We start from the raw sequence: 23,649 nt of genomic DNA on the forward strand, positions 1-23,649 counted from the left end.
GTAGTAGTAGTAGTAGTAGTAGTAGTAGTAGTAGTAGTAGTAGTAGTAGTAGTAGTAGTAGTAGTAGCAGTAGCAGTGGCAGTAGCAGTAGTAGTAGTGAAAATTATTATAGGAAATTAAATATTGGCAATTAGTATTAATATTTTTTTAAAGTATGGGTAAAAACATTGCGTAAATCACTGGCACCTGGAATTTTACCAATTCTATATAATAAACATATAATTTTCTTATAATTGTCGCAATAAATACGCCAAAAATCTTTATTTCCTATAATACTTTTTCGTAAGGGTGGTAGTAGTAGTAGTAGTAGTAGTAGTAATTGTAGTAGTTGTTGAAGTAGCAGTACTAGTACGTTGGTGTTGTTGTTTTTATTGTTGTATCGAGTACAAGAAACGATGTATATTAATGTTCTTTAACAGATATTAATTTATATGTGCGTACTCGTAATGAGAAACATATGCGAACGAAAGACATTAAAACTTTGAATTTCATGTACTCGATATTATAAGTATGTATGTCAGTATAATAACAGACAATTGTAACATGAAAATAAAAATCCATAAAAAAGCTGTATATAAAATTGTATACTACATATTCGCACGCATACTCGCCCATGCACACACACACACACACACTATTTTGTAATCACTGGGGTACTCTATAAAAACGTAGAACAAGGTACCCAAGAGTCCTAAATACAATCAAAAATGTAACAAGTATAGCAGTATTTGCCCACAAAGGTAGCCCAGAGCCTCGTACACCGCCCTGTCTTTCCAAAATGGCTGAAAGAGGTATCGTCGTTCCATTACTGCATTCTGGAAATTTGCTTGGTTGTGAACACCTGTAATTTTCGATTATATGTTTCTTATACACATTATGCAATACGTGTATGAAGCTGTAATATATATAACAGTAGTAATTATCTTACAAAATTGGATCTCCTACACCGAATTCTAATATCTGCATATTTTGGTAGGCATAATGCACCATGCTAGCGTATCGAGCCCAAGATAGCCAAGGTGGAACAGCAGTTGCCAAATAACCACCCAATAGTTGTGTCGCCAACGTGTATAATGCAGAAGCAGTTATGCTGACTTGCAGATCTAAGCAACAGGCTCCTACGAAGAATCCGACACTCTAAAATAAATGAAACTGGTTAACGTATGCATACATGATATATACATTGTTTACACACATCATTATTGATTATAAACTGTTGAATACACAACACTAAACCTATATGAAAAAAATGTAAAGGAAATGCATTATAAATCGCTGTTAAAAACTTGTGTTGGAACTTTACAATAAATGTATTGAAGATTTATTTCCGACTTTTAGAACTTTACTGTGAATAAAATAGCAAATTAATGAGACCTCAGTACAAATTTACATTGTACTATAATTAAACTGAAATAAACATTGTGGTAAAGCCTTGACTGCGGTACCTTTACAGTCGACGTGTAAAATTGCAGTGTATTACACTGGAAACTATTTCACCTATATTATACGTTATACGTCGTAAAGATACATAGAGCATTGCGTTTACATGAAACTGTGAATTTGCCAATAACATCGCATTCATAACACCGGCACACAAAAAAAGTGATCTGTCCGACAGACTACACTAGCATATCTATATGTTTTTGGGGTCGCTGAATTCGAACCCGGTGTCTAAATAACCAAGTTGGCTCATACTTTTTCGAAAATCACAAAAATAGAGGTAAAATCGAACAAAACAAATGACTGTGAACAAAACAAATGGCAGATCCCGCTTGAACTTCACGTCAAAACAAAGGACTGTGAAACAAACAAATGAAAGATCGCGCTCGAACTTCACGTTAGTAAAGAGGACAGTGGTGACAATCTCTTTAAACGTGCTTCTTAATGTGACTTCAGCACAGTTTTAAAAACCATTATCAGTTTCTTTTTTTTTCTTTTTTTAAATCACTAGTTTACTTTACTATACTTATACTATTACTATAAACTCCAAAATCAGAACAGATCATACCTTCTAAGCGCTGTTTCAATTCCAATTTATCCACTTCCACTATAGCGCATAATTGTGTGGGTGATCCAGATGCATTCTGCTACGTATGCGGTAAATTTGAAGTTTTAGAAAATCGAAGAGTAATCAGCGATGACATAAAAAAAATTTATAAAAGCTATTTTGTTATGGAGATTCAAAACCAAAGTGAAAATTGGGTTCCTCACAAAATTTGCAGTGCTTGTTTAAGGCATTCAATCGATTGAAAAACAGGGAGGGAAATAAGAAAACCCTTAAGATTCAAGAACCTACGATATGGAGGAAACGTCTTCGGAAAGAGGAATGCTACTTTTATATGACAAACATGACAGGAATCAATAGAGAAAAGAAAAAAACTATTGAATATCCTGATGTACCTAGCGTCACTAAATCTATTGAAAATAACGATGTTACAAAAAACTCAAAAAATTTGTCACTTGACAGAGAGACGATTGAAGCACAAAAAAATAAAAGTACTGATGAAGATTTCGATGTTGATCGTGATGAAAGTGACATTTCAGATTATGGTAATGACGAGGATGATTATGAAAGCAGCTATGTTAATACAGATGTGTATTTTGAAAAAAGAACTTATTAACTAAAGGAGTTAAATTAAGTTACCACAGAAATAGGGAAAAAGAGTTTAGACAGCTTTTTACTTCTCAAGAAAATGGTCATGGAAAATTATTCTATTGTAAAAACATTGACGAATTAATGGAAAAAATTAAACCTGGACTGTATAGACCGGAAAATTGGCGGCTATTCATTGACAATTCTAAGCGCAGTGTAAAAGCAGTGTTGTTGCATAATAATAATGTTTACTCTCCAATTCCAATCGTACATTCTACGGAACTGAAAGAGCATTACGGTAACTTAAAATTTGTCCTGGAAAAAATCAATTACTCAACTTATAAGTGGAAAATTCGCGGGGATCTCAAAATTCTTGGAATCGTTTTAGGACAGCAATCAGGGTATACAAAAACACCTTGTTACTTGTGCTTAGGGGACAGTCGAGATCGCGTTCGTCATTACAAAAAAAAGATGGCCAAAAAGAACAATGTTTGAGCAAGGCCAAAAAAATATAATTGAAGATCCTCTAGTTGACCTTGCAATATGAATGCCTCAGAATCCGAAAGAAGATTCATTGTCAGTCTAGTTTTCAACATTGTTACTCTGACCTAATTCCCTTAGAATTAGTTTAGTGAAGTATAGTTTCCAACACTGACACTTTGACTAACCCAAAGTAGCATATTATTATTATTATTATTATTATTCGATATAGTATATTAGTATATTTTATTATAGTATATAGTATTCTATATAGTAGCATATTATTATATTATTATTCTATATTATACATGAAAAGTCTGAATAGGAGAAGGTGCCCTGCCTTGGGCCATTTTGCTTTTCCAAATTTTTTGTAACTACTTATTGATTAAATTTCAAAAATCGACAATAACAGTTCAAAAGGGTGGCTGCTCGACTATATATATAAATTTTGTTTATTGATTTTTATCCACATTATTGCATACAAAATATGTCTAAAGTATTTTAACATTCTAAGTGTCTTTTAAACAAAACCTTTTAACCTTTCTACAGGTTTGTAAATGAAGGTGAATCCTTTGAATGTTATAAATTTACTGCTTGCTATATTCTAAACATTAAATATAAAAGAAACTCCAATAAACATGAGGAAAATTGAAATGAAAGAACATTTTGAAGCAATTTTGTTGGATGCCATGGAAGAATTTAATGGGGTGGAGATGAGGGTTGAAAAGTCCTTAAATTTCCAAGAACATTTTAAAAATTTAGATGCACAAATCATAGAGGATGATGTTCAACACCATATTACTGATCCGCCTTTTTCACCTACGGATAGATGCACAAAAGATGAGGAAGAAATATCATACGACTATAAATTAAGAGCAGTTGAATATTGGAGAAGTGGAAAGAAGAAAAATTTAAGTCTTGAGAGTGTTCAGCAAAGATTCAGCAAAGTTCTTTCAGTGAAACAATTAAGACGTTGGGCCCATACTCTCTATTAAGGCGGTACTTATAGAGCAAAAGTTGCTAGGATATGTGACATTACATTAGAGAATTTCAAAAAAGCAGTTGATAACGGGCTAATTATTCATGATAAAGATATACACAGGTGGGCATTACAAGCCCAAGCAACAAGGGATAGCGAATGTTGGAGTAAATGATGTTTATAATTCGGATCAAAGTGGCTTTCGATTGGAAATTCATTCCGGGAGAACTTTAGGTGTTGAAGGAGAAAAAAAGGTGGAATGCATTGTCCTGTCTATTTCGTCCACTACCCATAGTTACACTATCCAATCACTAATATCTGCTGACGGGAAACTTCTTTCACCTCTATTTCTAGTTCTAAAAGAACCGAGCGGAAAATTTGGACCAGTAGTAGAAGCCAATCTGTTCAGGCCCGAAAATGTTCATATAGAAGCATCAAAATCTGGGAAACTTACCTCAGGTAACATTACATTATCTATTTCTATTAAAAAATGTATGAAAGCAATGATAATTGCCTCCGATAAAATTGTAAATTTAAAAATTATTACAACAGTAATAACAGGAAAAATTCAACCTTTAGATGTATTTGGGTTTAGAGTTTGGAAAAATTATGTGCATCACTTTTCCGATTCTGTTATTTTGATGAATTACGATATCAATTTACATATCAGAAATAATATTATTAAACTTCAGTCTTTGGTGCATAATCAATTAAACTCGCCAATATATACTAATCTTTTAAAATATTCATGGTACAAAAGCGGATATATTGCAGAAAAACCAGGTAAATTTGAAAATCCGATGGACTTCAGCTTCTGTGATTCCTGTAAAACTCGTTGTGATGTATTAGGTTGTACATGCCCTCTTTAATGCTGTTTATCTCTTAAAAGTACCTAAATACCTTCATCCTCTTTTTTGTATATAACACATATTATTTCGGATTTTTTTGCTCAATTTTAGACTTATTTTGCTATTTTATATATAATTAGGGGGTGGTTTACCCCCGTGTAATTTTTGTAGTCATGTTGGATGGACTCTGTTTTACATCCATTGTAAAACAAATTTCCCCATTTTGTATTCATGGAAAGTATATATTATCATAGACATAAGACAAAAAGAGTTTAGGGGTAGCTACCTCCATCAATTTTTTTAAAACTTATTTCAGCGAAACACGTGAACTTTATTTTTGTCTCAACTACAAAATATATATATTTTTTTCATTTTTTCCGTTGAATTTAAAATTTTTCAGCACAATTTTAAAAATATGTAGGGGTGGTTTATCCTCTCGTGTACTCTTTTCACTTTTCGTTACTCTCTCGTGTAGCTTAGTTTTTCGAGTACTACAACATATTTAAGGGAGAATCAAATCGGCGAGGGACACCTGAAAGACTCTCCTTGTCAGAAATGAGATTAAAATTAATGAGTACAAAGTTTGTAATTATTAAATAAGTTATTTTTAATTAAAAACTTCAGAATCTGTGGGTCTGAGCGAGCATCACCCTTAAAAATGTTCTTCAAAAAATATAAATTGTAACTTTCTAGAAGGATCTCCTAAGTCGTTCGGAATACGTAAAAACAAACAACATTTTCGGTGTCCTCGCCAAACAAGTAAAATACAAAAGAAAATCCTATCTCACGACCATGAGATAGGTAGTTACAGAGTATAACGGAATCAATACGATGATCCGGCAATAGTTTCGTGCACCCTGAGAACACGGAGCGACCCAAGGACTACCGCCTTCTGCATTTTTCCCGCAAGTGTGTTAGCATATTGTTGACACGCAGGGATGCTTTTCAGGCCATTAACGAGTGAAAGCTTGGCACCTCCAAGAGCGCCGATGATAAGGACGATTAGTTTAACAGAATATTCCGGGTACAATCGTTGCAACTCCCTTATAAGGTCTCTATATGTCTCTTTCTTTTCATTCTCCTTAACTATGATATTTTTCTCAGCTGGTGCCGAAAATTCGTTAACAAACATGGTTCGCTTCTCGAAGTCAAGGAGAACTATGTCAGGCCTCGAGTGTGCAACAGAAACAGTTGTCAAGAATATAAAGTTCCAGTATATGCGGCACTTCTCATTTTGGACTATCGACTGGATTTCCCATGAGTTGGACAACTAGATAGTATGTGAGCTAAATGCTCGGGGTGTGCATGACACGCCCTGCAGCTATCATCGGGAATGTCTTGGCTCAAAATGTGGCGACGGGTTGTTAAGGTAGAAATAACACCGTATTGGCATGCAAAAATGAAACCCTCTGTACCAGACTTCAATCCGGGCGATTTAAGGAAAGCAAACGTTAGCTCACAAGATATTAACTGATCCTTCACATTTCTGTGGAAGATACCGTGCATCCTCTTATCGAGGAGCTGTTCACGAAAGTTTTTCTCTTGTGCTTTCTTAATCCGGGCTTTCAGGAGTGAGTACTCGAGATAGATAAGATTCGATGCATTTTGCTCACGCCTAATACTGAAGTTAAGTCCGAGTGTTTCATCAGCCTCCTCCGCTGCTTTGTTCAGAAACGCTGCTTTGCCCACTTCTTCGTGCTTCCTAACTATTTTAAGAATAGGGTCTCTTCCTTTTGCGACTCTATGTGCTATATCCAGAATAACCCTGTTGTGAAGACATTCAAGACTCAATATTCCTCGACCACCTTGACAGCGTGAGTATAAGTTTGTATAAGAAAGTCTAAGTAAAAGTATAGGTCTCTGCAGCGCAAAGGTGTCGTACAGCGCTTCTATCGACGAGCTCAGGGTCTTCAGGGATGCGATTAAGTTTTCCTCGCTTCAAAAAAACCTTGGCGCATTTGTCTAAGCCAAATTCCATTCCAATTTCCTTAGTATATCGTTCGACAATCCCTAGAGCTAGATGTAGTTGCTCTTTGTTTTCAGCACAGATCTTAAGATCATCCATGTAAAATACATAAAAGACCTTGTACTTTCGATCTGCAGGTTTGCCGCGCAAGTACCCATCGGAATGGCGAAGTGCTAGAAATAGTGGCAATAATGTAAGGCAAAAGATGAGTGGGCTCATGGTGTCGCCTTGAAAGACACCTCTCTGAAAGGTGACCCTGTTAGTTGTCACTCGATTTTTTCTAGATGAGATCAGAAGTCTGGTTTTCCAAAGCAGGATCAATCTCTCTATGCAACTCGCGATTTGCGGATGAACCTATAAGCTTTTCAAAAGACAGATGATAAGTCTATGGGATGTCGCATCGAAAGCGTTCCGGTAATCAATCCAGGTGATCAATAGGTCACGCTGGTAGAATGCTGCATCTTTGCAGACACATCTATCGATGAGCAGGTTCTCCCGACATCCGGCTACGCCTTTCTTTGAGCCTCGTTGTTCATACATTTCTTGCCACACAGGTTCAATTGGCCGAACAATCCTATCATTTAGGATAGCTGTGAATATCTTATAAAGCGTGTTCAGACAAGTTATTGGCCTGTAGTTCTTTGGGTCAGCTAAGTTGCCTATTTTCGGCAGGAGTATTGTGCGCCCTTCCACCAACCACTCTGGAATCGGCTCTTCCGGCTTCAAATATGAGGTGAAAATACGGACCAAATGCTGATGGGTTGAAGAAAACTTCTTCCACCAAAAGGTTTTGATACAATCTGGTCCCGGTGCAGAATAGTTCTTCATCCCTCTTAATACTTTTTTCACCTCCTCGGTGGTGATGGGTGGGCATTCTTCATCAGGTGTTATGAGGGCAACACATAACTCCTTGGAGCTATTTAAATTTTCTGAGTCTTCGTCCAGTCTATGCTGAACTTCGTAGACTTCTCTTCAAAATACTTCGACCTCCTCTGGTTTGGGTGGGTGTTCGACAGTAACTGGAGGGTCTTGGAAGAGTCGAAATGGGTCAGAGAGAAACTGTTGATTTTCTCTGACCCATCTCTCCTTCCGCTCTAGACTTCTCTTAGCGTCAGATAGTATCTGTATTCTCTCAACAATATGCTGCCAGATCTTTAGTCTTGAGAGAAACCTTGGCGTTGCTTTTTCTCCGGATCATAAAGCATCGCTCTTCCTCTATCGGATGCCTGCCCGCGGTTGGTCTTAGTGTCGCTTCACTTTCTCTGTTGCCGGCTTGTTCTAGCTATGGTAGAATAGACGATCCGCTTACATAGCCCCTTTTTTGGAGTAGTTCGGCATCGTTTCACTGACGTTGAGGCGAAAAATGCGATAGCTCCGGGTGTTTCTCGCACCACAGAGCATGGCAAACGTGCTATGTAACCCCGTTCAGGGGCCACACTCGCGTCGTAACAGTCTAGCAAGTCATGATTCAATGGCTCCCTCCACCTAAAGGTGTCCGAGATTCCGCCGATCCATCGCATTGAATTCATCTTTATTGGCTCCCCCAGCTCTAGAGTGGTCGTCATTCTTGGCCGTCCCATTGTCGAGAGCCTTGCGCGTTCTGTTGTTTTGAACTGCACTTACTGCAACTATGTTTGCTGTTGGCATTGTTGTTCCCACGAGAAGCTAGGGAAAGGGATTCGTCCATCCTTGTAGAGCCCCGCATGCAAGGATAAGGCTGCGTACTCTGAGAGGTCGCCCGATATCCCACAGTCACTATTCTGGACACCTCACCCAGGTGCCATTCAGCTTTCGGCACGGTTTTCACATCTCCGCTTGGGGGGCTAATTCCTTCGGGACCACCCCTGGACAATTGTCCGCGAAAGCCTATTTATTTTTGTAACCATATTCAGCAGAAACCTTTGGAACAGGGACCCTCTAACCGCAACCCGAGGACGCGTTCGATGGCTTTGTCATAGACCCTTCGGTTTTATATTATTATATTATTTTATGACTTCCAGAATAATCCTTTTTATTAGAACAGGTATAAACTCAAAGTTATAAATCACTTGCCTTTTAGTCATAAAAATTCGACTCAACGCATAAATATATGTCTTCAAGCCATAAAAAATTGTCTCCAAGACACAAATTGAAGTCTGGTTCCGTCTCAAAACTGAGACATGCTCAATTTGAACATTTTGACTTCAGGATGTCTTAATTGGGGGCAATTCAAATAGAATCCAAGTCGAAGGATTTTTACTCGGGAAGGTACAATTCTCTACTCACTACAACAGACGGTCAGTAATCCGATAGACTTTCGAATTTTATAATATTTATAATAATAGTATTCTGATACATGACGGTGACTCCACTGATGCTAAAACTCTTAAAATACGTATGTATTGCGATTCACAGTTACAATACCGTGATTGCAATTTTATCTCACGCTCGTATTGTAAAAGTGAGGTAAAGTCCCAAACATTTTTAACAGTTTAGATACGATTTTTTGCAATTATAGGAGAAATATACCTGAGCAACAACCGTATTCAAAAGTAGAAATGCCAGTAGAGTAATAAATACAGCAGGACTGTGAAATCCCAACATAGGGTAACTGATGAGATGATAAACTGCTGGTAAAGTTATTGTTAGAGGTAACTCGCCACACATTTTAGCCAAATAATAGGCTGAAAGACGATAAGATCCTGAAAGACGTTCTTTGTTGATAACTTGGCGCTCTGGAGGAACTGCATAAATATTATAAATTCAATATATTATAGTGTTTAAAGAATGAAATTTGACAACACAAATACTTACAACTTGATAGCGCACCAAAGTGTGCGAAAAGCATCCAATATGTTGTGCTAAAAAACATCCAGCCTTGAATGTCATGTAAGGCTTCTTCAGTTCTAGGTAACTTAAGCCATAAAAGTCCCGCCAAAAGACCCAGAGCTATTGTTTGAAGCCAATTTAAACGAGATAACATTCGGGGTCTAGCGTCTTGAAAATTTCTTTCTGATAATACCTATATAGACAGAGAAAAGATGAAAAGTAGGTACAACCTTGTTAATCACATAAATCATGTTTGTCGTCACGTTCATTGAACAATATTTCGTTGACACATATAAAACATATATACACTACACAGATACATGCACACGCAAATTGTTCAAATTAACTGATTAGGAATTACATTGATTAATTAATACCAACTGCTCACTTTAAACTGCGACCAGAAACTCGTGGGCCATTGCCAAATATAGTCGTCGTCAGAAGCAGTGCTACTTGCGTGACTCTGGGTATCTAGCCACAACGTATGTCCTTCTTCATCCTTGGCTGCTGTAAATAACACAACAAACTGTAATTTCAATATTACAGGTACGAATATTGAATATGTATTGGTAATTCTTTACATTAAGATCGCTCTTGTTGTTTCCCTGTGTAGTATATTTGCGAATATTCACTCAACTGTTTTAAAACTTGGTAAATCTGTTCTATTCGATAAAAATATGGAGAAAAATGGACGTTCGATCCTAGATGTTGCAAGTATAAGATTGTACCGCCAAACATACTACTATATTTTCAGAAATATATTTATATATTTTCCGTATTCTCCTCGTACAGGAAAATACGGAGGACGTCTGTCGAAAGCTTGGTGAAGCTTACAGTCAATGTCTTTCGATGCCGTTTCGTGTCTTACGTAAACTTGTGAGACAAAAAAATTATTAATATTTTGTTGACAAATATTAGAAATACCGCAGTAAATTGTTTAAATAGCGTAAAATTATTGACGAAAGTGCTGTTTCTTCTCCAAAAGTTGTTAAATTGTAAAATTGTAAAATTGTAAAATATTTTAACCTGAAAAATCTAGGTGCTAAGGGTAAAAATACATGTTTCTCCGTAAATATGACCAAAAACATATGCACATGTAGGTACATAAAATGCGCGAGCTTGGATTTAACGAGATTGTGTTCGTTGAGGAAAAAATGAAAATATTTTTTGCATGGTTACGTGAATGCAAGCATTTGCGTTATACCTATATCAGCTTAATTTTGTACCATTACGAGTAATATGATGATGATGATGGTGATCGTGGTACTGGATAAAATGGTCGCAAAATGGTTGCTGGCTGGGATTATACTCTGGACGTAACTCCAATGGACAGTCTTGTCCTTGTTTCATTGCTCTCGCCGCAGAAACAATGCGTTCTCGCACTTCCTCCGGCCCTTTGATTTGTTCCACTGCAATTATTTATTACTATATGATATCACATAAAGATTATAATGTTCATATTGTGTGTCTATCTAAATGTATATCAAGTTTTCGTTTAAAAATATTACAATGCTCTCTAATTGGCGACACATACACGAGCGTAGAGTAGTCTGCCTTGGCGAAAATTTTGGACAGGAATTGATTCAAAATCGATATAATCTTTTCTTTATCACTTCAAAATCTCTATCCTATTGAATCTGCGCAAATAAACTTAAATTAATCGAAAGCTACAGGCCAAAGGTGAATCCGAGGTCGGATTAATTAAGATAGTACACAGGGATTGAAAGAAATCTTTAAATGTGCAAGTCCTACGGTTTAAACTTGGTTTTGGGATTATGAATTGTAAATTATTAAAAAAATTATTCAAGTTGGCTTGGAATGAATTGTTATCAGTCTGGGTGTAGCTATAAAAAGAGTGTGTACGCATATCGCGGTAATATATATATAGGGATATGGGTTGCTTGAAATACAGTCGAACTTCAATTTGAGCTCGGTTTTTGTTCTGACCTTCGGCTGCAATAGAGGCGCTCCAAACGTTAATATCAGGAACGTGTCACAATGTTGCGCTACTTGAAGCAGTTATACAGCCTGGTCGTTAGGGCACTGCGCTTTACCGCTATGCTACTGTTTTGGCACGCATGAGTACTACGGTACATCCCCTCGTGGGTCTTCCCATCCGAAACCGTGGCACGGCGTAATTCTTGAAAAGTGTAAATCGAATTGGCTGAAATTCAAGTTCGACTGTATATACATGTCTGCGGAGATATATGTGTATATATATATTATATACATAATAAAAGGCAAAATCCTACAATTACAAATACAAATTGTACTGCTTTATATTTTAATACATATAACAACATAAATATTTGAAATTTTAGATACTAAATTTCTTTAAAAGTTGTGCGCACGCTTTTTTCTATTCATCTATGTGCGTTGGTTAAATTTTTTTTTCAAGTTTGCGTGGGGTATGATACTGGGACTTACAGTGATTCTATAAGGTTATTTCACGATTTGAGACCAAACAATTTTTTATTACATCATTATAATCCAAACATAACATGCGTTACAATTTTTTTTCTGTTGAGTCGTTCAACAGAAAAAAATTATTTAAAATTGAAGGCGGTAAAACAATTATTCAAGTTGGTATCATGTGGGTGTCACAAGAATCAGAGGTTCTCATGATTATCTATCAATGTGACGATGTGGCTTCGATTAAAACTAACGAAATTCATGATAAAGAGGTTAGGCCGCGGTCTGCTGTCAATTCTGACTATTTTGCTTTAATAGCTTTATTCGTTAGGGTTTATGTGACAGAAAAGTTCTCTTGTTGTGATATTTGGATTAAGAGTCAGTAGTACTCCTCGTATTTCGGCATTTGCGAAGTTACAATTATCCTTAAAATACTCCGATACCATAAACATATATATTTGCGGTAGATTTCCGCTATTGGCTTTTAAGAAACCCTCCTTTGACAGAAAAAGATATTTGAGAATCACTGACACATAAGCATCGATTGGTGAAAATCCGACCCCTTTGCCGTCAAAGGGGCCCTCTAATCGGCATCGAGATAGAAAGTCATATTTCAATATTAAATTAAGAATAGTAAACAATATGTACACAATATTTTATGGACGTTTTTAGAATTGGAATTTTATATGGTATACTATCCATTTATTGGAAAAATGATATCTGACTTTCGAAAGAACCCTGCTGGGACTATGCTCATATCAAGAAAGTAACTAGAAGTAGGAATATTTCATGTTTGAAGAAAAAGTATAACTCCGAGAAACTTTATCTTGTGACACAAGCATCTTCCTTGGCGTAAATGAAATTTCCTCTTAAATATAAAGCTGAGGGGATGAGTTTGTTTGTGTAAAAAATATATTCGCATCATTCAAAACGAAACAGACAAGAGGACGATGGTTTTGTTTCAAGACCATTTTTCTCTGAGTGACGGTATTTCTATTCATTCGTTCACTCACATATAAAATCTGCTGGATTGTAGTGCGGTAACAATGCGAGACCGATGTTAGAGAAAAATCTTCCTATGTTCGCTGTAAAGCCGTAATATGCCACTTGTCCACGACTCAACAACAACAATTTACTAAAGCTGTGAAACATTCTCGAACTTGGTTGATGTACTGTCACTACAATACTTTTCCCCTCCTGTTCAGCATACTTCTTCAGTCGGATAATCAATGCCTGTGCCGAATGTGAGTCTAATCCACTCGTCGGTTCCTACTCGCGCGTGGAGACAGACAAAAACTATTATTATATACACATAATGTGGCATGAGACACAACGCAATAATTATATTATTAAAATTAATCAAGTTTATGTACGCAACAGCTCATATACTTATTGCATTACAAGCACGAAGATTTGTCTTTTTGAGGCATGTATAAAGAGTTGCCTTGAAATTATGTATAGAAAATTAAGAAAAACAGTTTTCTGGTTTTCGGAATCAAAGTTCTACAATTTAATATAAACATGTGTATCTCATAAGCAAGCAAAGTGGCCATCTGTCATCTAGCCGTGGTTTCTGCTGCGCGCAGAAAGCTTACTACTTTGCAACATCAATTTTAAGAACTTTCTCTAAGGACATTTCAATTATTGTAGATGGTAAATATATCGTAAGAATCTACTTTGCCTCGCATTCTGAGTTGTAAATGTAGTATAATATGAAATTGGCGCAATCAATTAAGCAACTGTTATAACTTCAGGGCAGCCTCATGCATCGACCCTGTAGCTTTATGGCTTAGTGCACAGGAGATTTCCTTATAATCCACGCCAGTGAACTAAAGCAAAAGGTGCGCTCCAATTAGGACGGCTGACTTTTTTATTGTATTGCATGGACCACGAAGCCATAGTAATGGGAAACCACGCTAATGCATTTGCGGCCGCAAAGCATGGCTACTTTTTCAGAATAGATGGGGAGAGGGGGGCTTTTCCAACTTGTAAGTGTAATATCTGCGAGATCCGAGAGTGCCGAGGGCCGAGTGTCATGGCTGTCACGTAAATGTGAGGCAAAATTTGTTATCGTACCGTAATATGTACTATTTTGTCGTTATTGATTATTTTGAAAAAGATACATGTATGTCTAAGCCTTCAGTATTTCATGCATAATTTTATTTGGAGTTGGCTTGCATGTAGACTTTCCAAAAGTATTTTTTTTTCAAGTCGAACAAATCTAATGTATAGTTCAAGTGGTGCCGATTACAATTCTGTAACTTTTATAACATTAATAATATTCGTTATAATAATTTTGTAGATAATGTCTGTTGCCCCGAGCAAAAATTCTTCGACTTGAGTTTGACGTGGTGATGTCTTAAGTTCGTCTCCAAGACATCGATATCTGGCTACATTTCAAGCTGAGTCGAAACATAAGCCTTCGCCTTATTTTTATGGTCACGTGAGGTAAGGCGGCGTTTACTTGTCTAAATTCGAGCCTTATCTTGGCCAAGACGACGTTCACTTGTCTGCACTGAAAGAAATGAATTGCTGGTACAATCATATTGCGCGTTAGATTAGCCATCGATATGTCTATTCCAGCCATATAGATTACTGATCTAACCCACAATATAACTGTATCAGCAATTCCTTTCTTTCACTGTCAAAACAAGCATTGTCTTGGCTAAGATGGTCGGCGTAAACTTGTCTCAAAATGAACCTTTTCGACTGAGAAACGAAATTAAAATTGATGAAGAAAAAATGTTGAATTATTAAATTAGTTATTTTTGATTAAAGCATTCAGAATCTCTGGTTCTAAACGAGTATAAGCTTTAAATATTGTCTTTAAAAAAAATTAAAATTGTAACTTTCTAGAAGGATCTCCTAAGCCGTGAGAAATACGTAAAAACAATCAGCATTTTCGGTATCCTCGTCAAACAAGTATAATAAAAATGAAAATCCGTAAATAAATTGATTATATACATTATATATACATACACACACATGTATATATATTGCATAAAGTATAAAAGATTATTTAAACATTAAAAAAGAGTAGCTTTTATGACAGTCATTATGACTCTGAGATATGACAAAACTGAGATATGCTCAATTTGAACATTTCGACTTCATCACATCTTGATTGGGGGCAATTCAGGTCGAAACCAAGTCGAAAAATTATTACTCAAGATACGAGGATATATGATTTAAAAACCCAGAACGTGAGGTATAAGGCTGACGGGAAGGTAAACCCAGTATTGGTGATATTGTAATTCCTAAAAAATTTAGAACTTTGAATTGTAAATATTTTAAAGTGAAGATTTTTTAAATTGGACACTTTTACAAATCAAAAGTACGTTAGTTTTAAGTATTGCTGTTAAAAATGGTCTAATTTTGAAGCTTTTAATTCGAAACTTCCAATTCTTTCTTGAATTCGAAACAGAAATTGGAGGTTGGCCAAAGAGGTTAGTGTACATTATTTTTACAAAAGCGTAAGTATATAATAACATAGCCACACAAAAAAAAGTGTGCGGATCTGGTAACAAGACACACGTATTCCAATGGATTTTGGGGCGCTGAATTCAAATTCGGTATCAAAAAACACCCATCACGTCATGCTTGAGCCATAACCTCAAAAAATGACGAAAAATCATGCACTGAGGCAAATAAATTTCAAAATAATGCCAGTGATGCAAATATTCACTTCAAAAATATATCGACAACTGTGAAGGATCAACCCTTGCCTGTTATCAACTTATTTAACATAACTCTACGCAAAAGAACCTGACCTCACCTAACCTGAATTAACAGAAATTTATTGAACTACACGTAAAGCTCTGGAAGCATATTTTCCCAGTAGCAAATGTGTGCTACATCGAACGGGTCAACTCGAGCCTAACCTAGAAATAAATCTAACCTAGCCTAACCTAATCTAATTTCACGAAACACAATTAAACTGATTGTGTTGTCCCGTTGTGTTTGCGGTACCGTTTGAATCAGCTTGGGCTTAACCTGCAAAGAGGTCAAACCTACCCTAACCTAAAAAAACCTGACCTAACCTAACCTGACCTAACTTAACTTCACGTAACACAATTAAACTCATTGTGTTGTCCCGTTGCCGAAGCTGAATGAAACGGTACCGCAAACTCAACGGGACAACACAATGAGTTTAACTGTGTTACATCAAGTTAAGTTAGGTTAGGTTAGGTCAGGTTAGGTTAGGTTTTTTAGGTTATGATAGATTTGACCTCTTTACAGGTTTAGCCCAAGGTGATTCAAACGGTACCGCAAACAGAACGGGACAACACAATCAGTTTAATTGTGTTTCATGAGGTTAGATTAGGTTACGCTAGGTTAGATTTATTTCTAGGTTAGGCTCGAGTTGACCCATTCGATGTAGCACACATTTGCTACTGGGAAAATATGCTTCTAGAGCTTTACGCGTAGTTCAATAAATTTCTGTTAATTCAGGTTAGGTGAGCTCAGGTTCTGTTGGGTAAAGTTATGTTAAATAAGTTGATATCAGGCAAGGGTTGATCCTTCACAGTTGTCAACATTTTTTTGAAGTGAAAATTTGCATCACTGGCATTGTTTTGAAATTTATTTGCCTCAGTGCATGATTTTTCGTCATTCTTTGAGGTTATGGCTCAACCATGACTTGATGGGTGATTTTTGACACCAAAATTGAATTCAGCGCCCCAAAATCCATAGGAATACGTGTGTCTTGTGACCAGATTCGGACACCTTTTTTTTGTGTGGCTGTGTAATAATTGTTACAGAACATGTTTATAAATAGATTCTTTTGTAAATATCACTGCAACCTTCATGTGAGATTCCGATTTTTTATCAAGTGTATGAATTAATAAAATATTGTGTAATATTTTAATCTTCAATGATAAAGTTTTGAAATAAAGGATAAGGCAAATTAATTGAAAAATATATTTTTTATATTATACATAGATATCCAGATATATATTATATTAAATTCTTCATGTTTATGAGTAAATAAGTTATATGTACAGCTGCGGAAAAATAGCTTTTATAATAGCTTTCTTTCGCAGAATTCACTTTTTCCTGATCGTAAATATTAAAATCATCGTTCTAATTCAAATAAAGGATTCTCTACGTGTGAAACTGATATAAGTTATGTTAAAAATTTTGATGACTGACGAATTATAAATGTGATTTACCATATTCCTATTTGAAATTTATAGATCTGAATTTACAAGAAAAAATATTGTTTTAGAATTCTTCTCGTGGGAAAAATATTGATGCCTGAGAATTGTAAGGTTTTAAGATGTAGAAGGTTTTTTTTATGTTTTTTTATTTCATATTAACGTGAAAAAGTTATATGTATTTTAAATAAGCTTCACTTACGAACAAGTATTATAGAAATTCGTCATAGGCCTATAATGAATTTCTCATATGTTTCTCGCGATTATAAAATTATTTATAGGGAAATAGTTATAGAAATGAAAATATTAAAAACATCAATGTAAAACATAGAAAAAAGTATAAATTATTCATTTATGTTGCACTACTCGCATGAAATTACATACAAATTGTTATATTTAAAGAAGTTTCTTTTAACAATGTAGGTATAATGAAACTCAAAAACTATTACCGGACACTTTTTGTAATAATGATTTCAATATTTTCATACTATTAATTTCTATAATTATTTTCCTGTCATTTTTCCTATATCACCTTTCCGTTTTACTACCATACAATATTTAATATTAAATATATGTAGAAAATATGTATTCGTATATGTATACACAATATACAAAATATATTTTTTAAATAATCCATCTTTATTGAATTTTGTTTTTTGGAAAAGAAATATTCATAACTGCACGGAGAAAATTTGTTCATTAGAATTTACCCAATTAATTCGGTAAATGGAGGACATTACTGCATTTAGATAAATTTTACAATTATTTTACGATTTAATACAAAACAGAACTATAAATATTACAAAAGAGTTATGTAAAATCTCTAGTCAAAAAGTGAAAATTCTGGTATGTAATAATTCATATTAGGATTGTATAATTTTCATACCAATATATCACAAAATAACGCAAAGTAATGTACATTTTTAATCAATAAATGATATAACGTTTATTTTCGTGTGATATTAACGATTCAGTTAAAAGAAAGTATAGATTGCAGAATTTTTAAAGAGGTTTTTACTTTTATTAGGAGAGGAATTGCACAACAGGAAGGGAAAATGAGAATCGTTAGGGACGTTAACATTGTTAGGACTGAAGCGTAAAGCCAAATACCCCATAGAAACTTTAACATTTTTAAGTTTCGGTTAATATTGTAGAACTTCAGAAAAAATTCAAATATATGGATTAGTTTTAGATGTTTGATTTTATTAATTAAATTCTAACCTAATTTAATTTAATAGACTTTATATAAATTTAATGTGTAAGTTTTTAATGTTCATTTGTTCACAAATTTAAAATATTAAAAATGAAATAATTTAGGCTTTTAAGGTTACAAGATTTTAAATAAAAAACTTATATAATGTTTTTATTTACATCTTCTAAATTTATAAGCCAGTTTATTAATAAAATTTTAAAATAACGAATTTCGACGCACGGCCCTGACGTTGCGGCCCGCTGCGGCACCGCAAGCAAGCGCCGCGCCGCAAGTAACCGAGAGCGAAAATTTGGTTCAACTCAACTTTTCGCGCCCCAAGCTTCTCGCGTTATGTGAGAAACATTTAAAAGCATTTAAAATTTTTAAAAATGTCCAAAGTGCAAATTGCGGGTCACATGATCCATTGTAGAGGCGAAAAATATTTGACTGTCAAAGCAGGGGGCGAAAACAGTTCATTTTATAGTAAGCTCTGATTGGCTGTCGCAACAGCGCCACTCGCGACCGCTGTAGACGGCTATTCCTTGCATTACGATGTTGCATCGCATCGCTAAGTCTTGCAGCACCGCAACGTGCTATTTGCGGCGATTATAGACCAGGCTTTAAACTTAGAAGTGGTTGTTCGAAACCCGTCACAGCGTTTTCGATTTTTAAAAGCGTTAATATCATTAAAAGCGCGCGACTATATTATATGTAATGTATTGTAATTGAATGTAATTGTTTAAGATAAATTGTGTAAGGATGTATGTAGTATAAGAGGATGACCTTCCACAGAATCTGCTTTGTAACAAGAATATGATGTAGAATTCACATATAAAGCGGTAGACTTTTTTTTCTTTGATTGAAACTGTAACTAACAGTTTGAATCATTTTACCTAACTGGTAGGTAATCGACATCTCAGTTTACCTGTCAGGTAATCTCTATTATCTAGTTGTATTATTTCTTACTGAATGACGAATTAAATTATAATAAATTTATATCAATAATTTATATTTTCATGTCAAATATCATCCTATTTCATTTTACATGACTGAATGTGAAATATTAATAAAATGCCGTAATGTCCTCCGTTTACTGAACTTAGTTATGTGAAATTTAAGACACAAATATTCTCTGTGTGAGAATTATTGGAAATTCAATTCATAATTTTTATAAAAATTATACAACAATAATACGATGTATAATTTCGAATGGATATAAACTTTTAAATACGGACCATTATTAAATAAAGATAGAAAAATACATAATATAATTGAATATAAATTTTCAAATCTTGGAATATAGATCTATATATTCAATTTTGTTAATATTCAGCTGAATGTGTCCATGACTTTCTTCTAACTTTTAGATAGTTCCTCTTATTACAACTAAAAAATATTTTGACCCAATTTTTGAAACAGCATTAAGTTTGTAATTATTTGTTCTGTATCGCCCGAGCAATTCAATGCAAAAGTCAGCCGTCCTAATCGGAGCGCAATTGGTTGAATTAATTCACAAGCCGAACGCTAAGAAGATCAGAAAATCGGGGTGATCCATAGGGCTGCTTTAGCGTTATAAACATTATATGTGTATGTATGTAAAAGAGAGGGATGAAGATGGAGGGCGTAAGGGGGGGGGGGCATGAAGAAAACTTACGTCAAGCAACATTAAAGATGGATTCGTAAGCAGCTCACAGGCTATACTTGTTCTTTTCTTTTCTCCACCAGAAAGACCACGTTTGGAATAATCACCAATGACTATAGAGGAAGCGAAACAAAAAGAATAAAATGTGAGAAAATGTCAAGCATTTTGATATGTATGTATGGGTACACATGATAATAACATATTATAATTTGAAGAATTATAGAGGACTTCAATAGGTCTTACTTGTGTCCTGGCAAGCCACAAGATCAAGCACTTTAATTATGTGATCCACGCACTGCATCTTTTGCGTATAAGACAGCATATCTGGAAGTCTGAGGCGGGCCTGGTACTGAAATTAAAGTTAAAATTATTGGGGATGGTTGTGATATACAGCAGATCATCTTTTAAGGATACGTCATGCGCAGCTACTTTGTTTGCTTTGCATATACAGTTTAAAGCCGAATGTCCTCCCTTAGTAACTGTTTCTGATCTATCATCTATCTTTTTTAAATCCAAGAGTTAACCTGAGTGCAGGCTTTTATATATAAATACTTACTTCCAATGTTTGCCGCAGAGTGAGATCAGAGAAAAAGATGTCTTGTTGTTGTACGTAACATATCCTTCGACGCAATCTTTTTGTAAGTCTTTCACGATTTAACCAAATTTCGCCAGAATCGATGCCTACTCTGCCCGATAGACAGTTCAGAAGAGTTGTCTTACCACAGCCTGAAAATAATAAATAATGTATTCTACAATAAATACGCAAAGAAAAATATTAGTGATAAACGATTTAGCACTAAATCGTATTTATAATAACTTTGTTCAGTGGTACACTGAAAAAAAGAATTACTGGTACCAAGTGAATTTTACTTGGCTGAAGTAAATAATAGTCCTATTTATTCTCAAAGAAACATTTATTTGAGACAAATAAATACAATCTGTTGGTCGAAGCGAAATATTTCTTGGAATCAAAGAAATATTAAATCAAGACAAAAAATACACATGTAATACCAAATGAATGACTCATTTTTTCAAATGAATGTGCCATAAATTGAAATGAATATTTCTTTGAGATAAGGAAATATGAATTAAAGGAAAGAAATATAATTTATAGCGAACCAAATATTTTATAGGCTCAAAAAACTATTTCCCCACAGCAAATTTCTGAATATTTGAAGCACAAAAATATATCTCTGATTCAAAAACATATTTCTTTGACCTAGACCATGCGTGAGTGCAATAATGTAGTTAGTACTTCAATTGTAGTACATATTTTCCTGAAGAAGCAACTGGATTTCTTTGAGCCAAAATTATAATTACCATTGTTATTCATATACATATTTAATTTAAACACAAATCAAAAATTTAAAATCTTGATGAACGCCTGGAGAACGACGCTAATGTAACATGGACATTTTAAGGCGCAAAACTGTATTTAAACCTCACCATAAATTCCAGAGAAATATTTCTTCCAATCAAAAACATGGATATTTAATTTAACAATATATTTATTTAATCCAAAGAAGTATTCAGTTGAAACAAATGACGCCAAATTATTGAATTTCGTATTTAAATAATGATCACTTCGTTGGAATAAATGTTTATTTGTTATGAATAATTTAATTCTAGTAATTAAATATTTTTTTCCACCGAAGAAATAAGAATTTACGTAAACAAAATACCTTGTTCATATAAATAAATGCTCCATTGCTATAAATGCATGAACCCTTTGTGACCAAAAAATATATGCTGTAATTTAATTAATATTATTTTGAATTAAATAATTATTTCTTTGATTTAAATAAATCTAAATTCTTGATTCAAGTATGGAAAAATTATTGATTCAAATGTGTCCCGAATCAGTTCAACAAATCAAACTCTTTGAATCAAATATATATTTCTTTGAACGACAAATTACATTTCAATGAAACTAGACCTTATGAATTAAGGAAATCATTTTATTGAATATAAGAAATATGTATTTCAATAAAGAAAATAAAGCGAAAGAATTAATTTTTTTAGATCAACAAAAGATATATGCCTGGTTTAAATAAAAATTACTTCTGTTAACGAATATTTTGTTGATGATATGAAATAGGATTCAAGTAAATAAATATACTTGGTGCTTAGAATGATTTTTTTCAGTGTAGGGTGATGTATACAAGAAGGAGCTTCACTCAGAAAACCTATTTCCTTCATTCTAAAAATTGTTATTTTGGCCGCATTTGATTAATTTCGAAAAACATTTTGGTTGAATGAACAAAATTTTTGTTCAGTTGACCAAATTAATTTGCTTCAATGAATCAAAATTTTTAGTTAAATCGTTTTGTGGATTTTGGAAAATATTTTATTGATTGAACAACATTTTTTGGTTGGATCTACCAAATAATTCAATTAAAAATTTTACTAAAATTTGGTTAAATCAACCCAAATCTTTTCTAATTCCAGCAAAAACACTCACTTAAATTAATAAATTAACTGAAATATTCTTTTAGATGAAGCAAAATATTTTCTTGGATTAACCAAATATTTAATTTGATTGAAAAAAAAATATGCCCATGTATCGACCAAATGATATGGTATAATCAAGTAAGTTTTACTAACCAACAAATTTTCTTAGGTGAACCAAACATTTTTGTTATCCATATAATAATCCTATTCAAGGGTCGATTCAACCAACAATTTTTTCATTTAAGAAAATAGTTTTCTGCATGTATGTAACAATAAAACAGGTTCATGGAAAAAACAACCTACCTGAAGGTCCCATAACAGCCAATAATTCGCCTGGTTTTACTACTCCCGAAACATCGCGAAGAAGAGATCTCTTTTCTTTGACCACCTGCAATCCTCGGAAGACCAACTGAATAGGACGGGAATCTAACGGACAAACCAATTGCAGTGCCGAGCTTTCCACTCTGTAAGATCAAAAAACGTAGGAAACAATTGAATCTTGGAGATAATAAATAACAACATTTAAAACTGAGTGAGTTTTTTCATATGCATGTAAAACATACATCTTAGAACATAAATGTCAAAGAAAAAAAGCTTAAACAGTGTTGTTAAACTATGGTAATCCTTTCAACTTTTGCAAAACTTTTTTTTAAAGTTACTTGATACATATCCTTAGTTTAGCATGAGCCAGCCTTTTTCCCTTGTCACCAGATGCTTTTTCTGGTTTTTTACTCAGGTCAAAATAGGCAATGTCTGACTCACTTGACATAGAAACGAAAAAGGATACTCGAAAAGTTATGCGTATAAAGGCTAATTTGTAATAACACTGATACTTTCTCAATTAGGATCAGAATATAAAAGAAATCCTTGAAATGTCTCTACCTTAACATTTTGTTGACCTTGAATTTAAAAATAAATTTAAATTAACCAACAGTTTTACTGTATGGATTCAAGTAAAGTTGATCTGGATTCAAGAAAGGGTATGATTAAATTCTGAAATTAAAAACTGACCTTGCTAAGTTCCCACAAATTTTCGCTGAATGCAAGATCATATCTGAATTAAAAGTTTGAAGAATTTCAAGATGTGTACTGTTTCAGGTATTCTTTATTACTTTCTCGTCT

At 34.3% G+C, this 23,649-nt stretch overlaps 1 protein-coding gene across 10 annotated transcripts in view; it reads right to left on the reverse strand.

Annotated features, from left to right (window-relative positions):
• Window positions 1-10: 10 nt before the first annotated feature.
• Window positions 11-23,649, reverse strand: part of LOC117180032 (ABC transporter G family member 27) — a 47,759-nt gene continuing 24,120 nt past the window's right edge. For 7 of the 10 annotated variants that reach the window (XM_033372321.1, XM_033372319.1, XM_033372320.1 and 4 more), the window contains exons 3-13: window positions 22,831-22,991; window positions 20,633-20,802; window positions 20,320-20,425; window positions 20,089-20,189; window positions 13,100-13,355; window positions 10,901-11,083; window positions 10,063-10,181; window positions 9,660-9,867; window positions 9,375-9,589; window positions 929-1,137; window positions 11-841 (exon numbers count right to left, since the gene is read on the reverse strand). In XM_033372321.1, coding sequence (XP_033228212.1) covers window positions 646-841; window positions 929-1,137; window positions 9,375-9,589; window positions 9,660-9,867; window positions 10,063-10,181; window positions 10,901-11,083; window positions 13,100-13,355; window positions 20,089-20,189; window positions 20,320-20,425; window positions 20,633-20,802; window positions 22,831-22,991 — 1,924 coding nt within the window. In that variant the 3' untranslated portion in view covers window positions 11-645. The remainder of the gene's footprint in view (window positions 842-928; window positions 1,138-9,374; window positions 9,590-9,659; window positions 9,868-10,062; window positions 10,182-10,900; window positions 11,084-13,099; window positions 13,356-20,088; window positions 20,190-20,319; window positions 20,426-20,632; window positions 20,803-22,830; window positions 22,992-23,649) is intronic. The other 3 variants (XM_033372325.1, XM_033372328.1, XM_033372327.1) reach the window with 3 other exon arrangements.

The sequence above is a fragment of the Belonocnema kinseyi genome, chromosome 9 (genome assembly GCF_010883055.1).
Source record: "Belonocnema kinseyi isolate 2016_QV_RU_SX_M_011 chromosome 9, B_treatae_v1, whole genome shotgun sequence".
Classification (NCBI taxonomy): Eukaryota; Metazoa; Arthropoda; class Insecta; order Hymenoptera; family Cynipidae; genus Belonocnema; species Belonocnema kinseyi.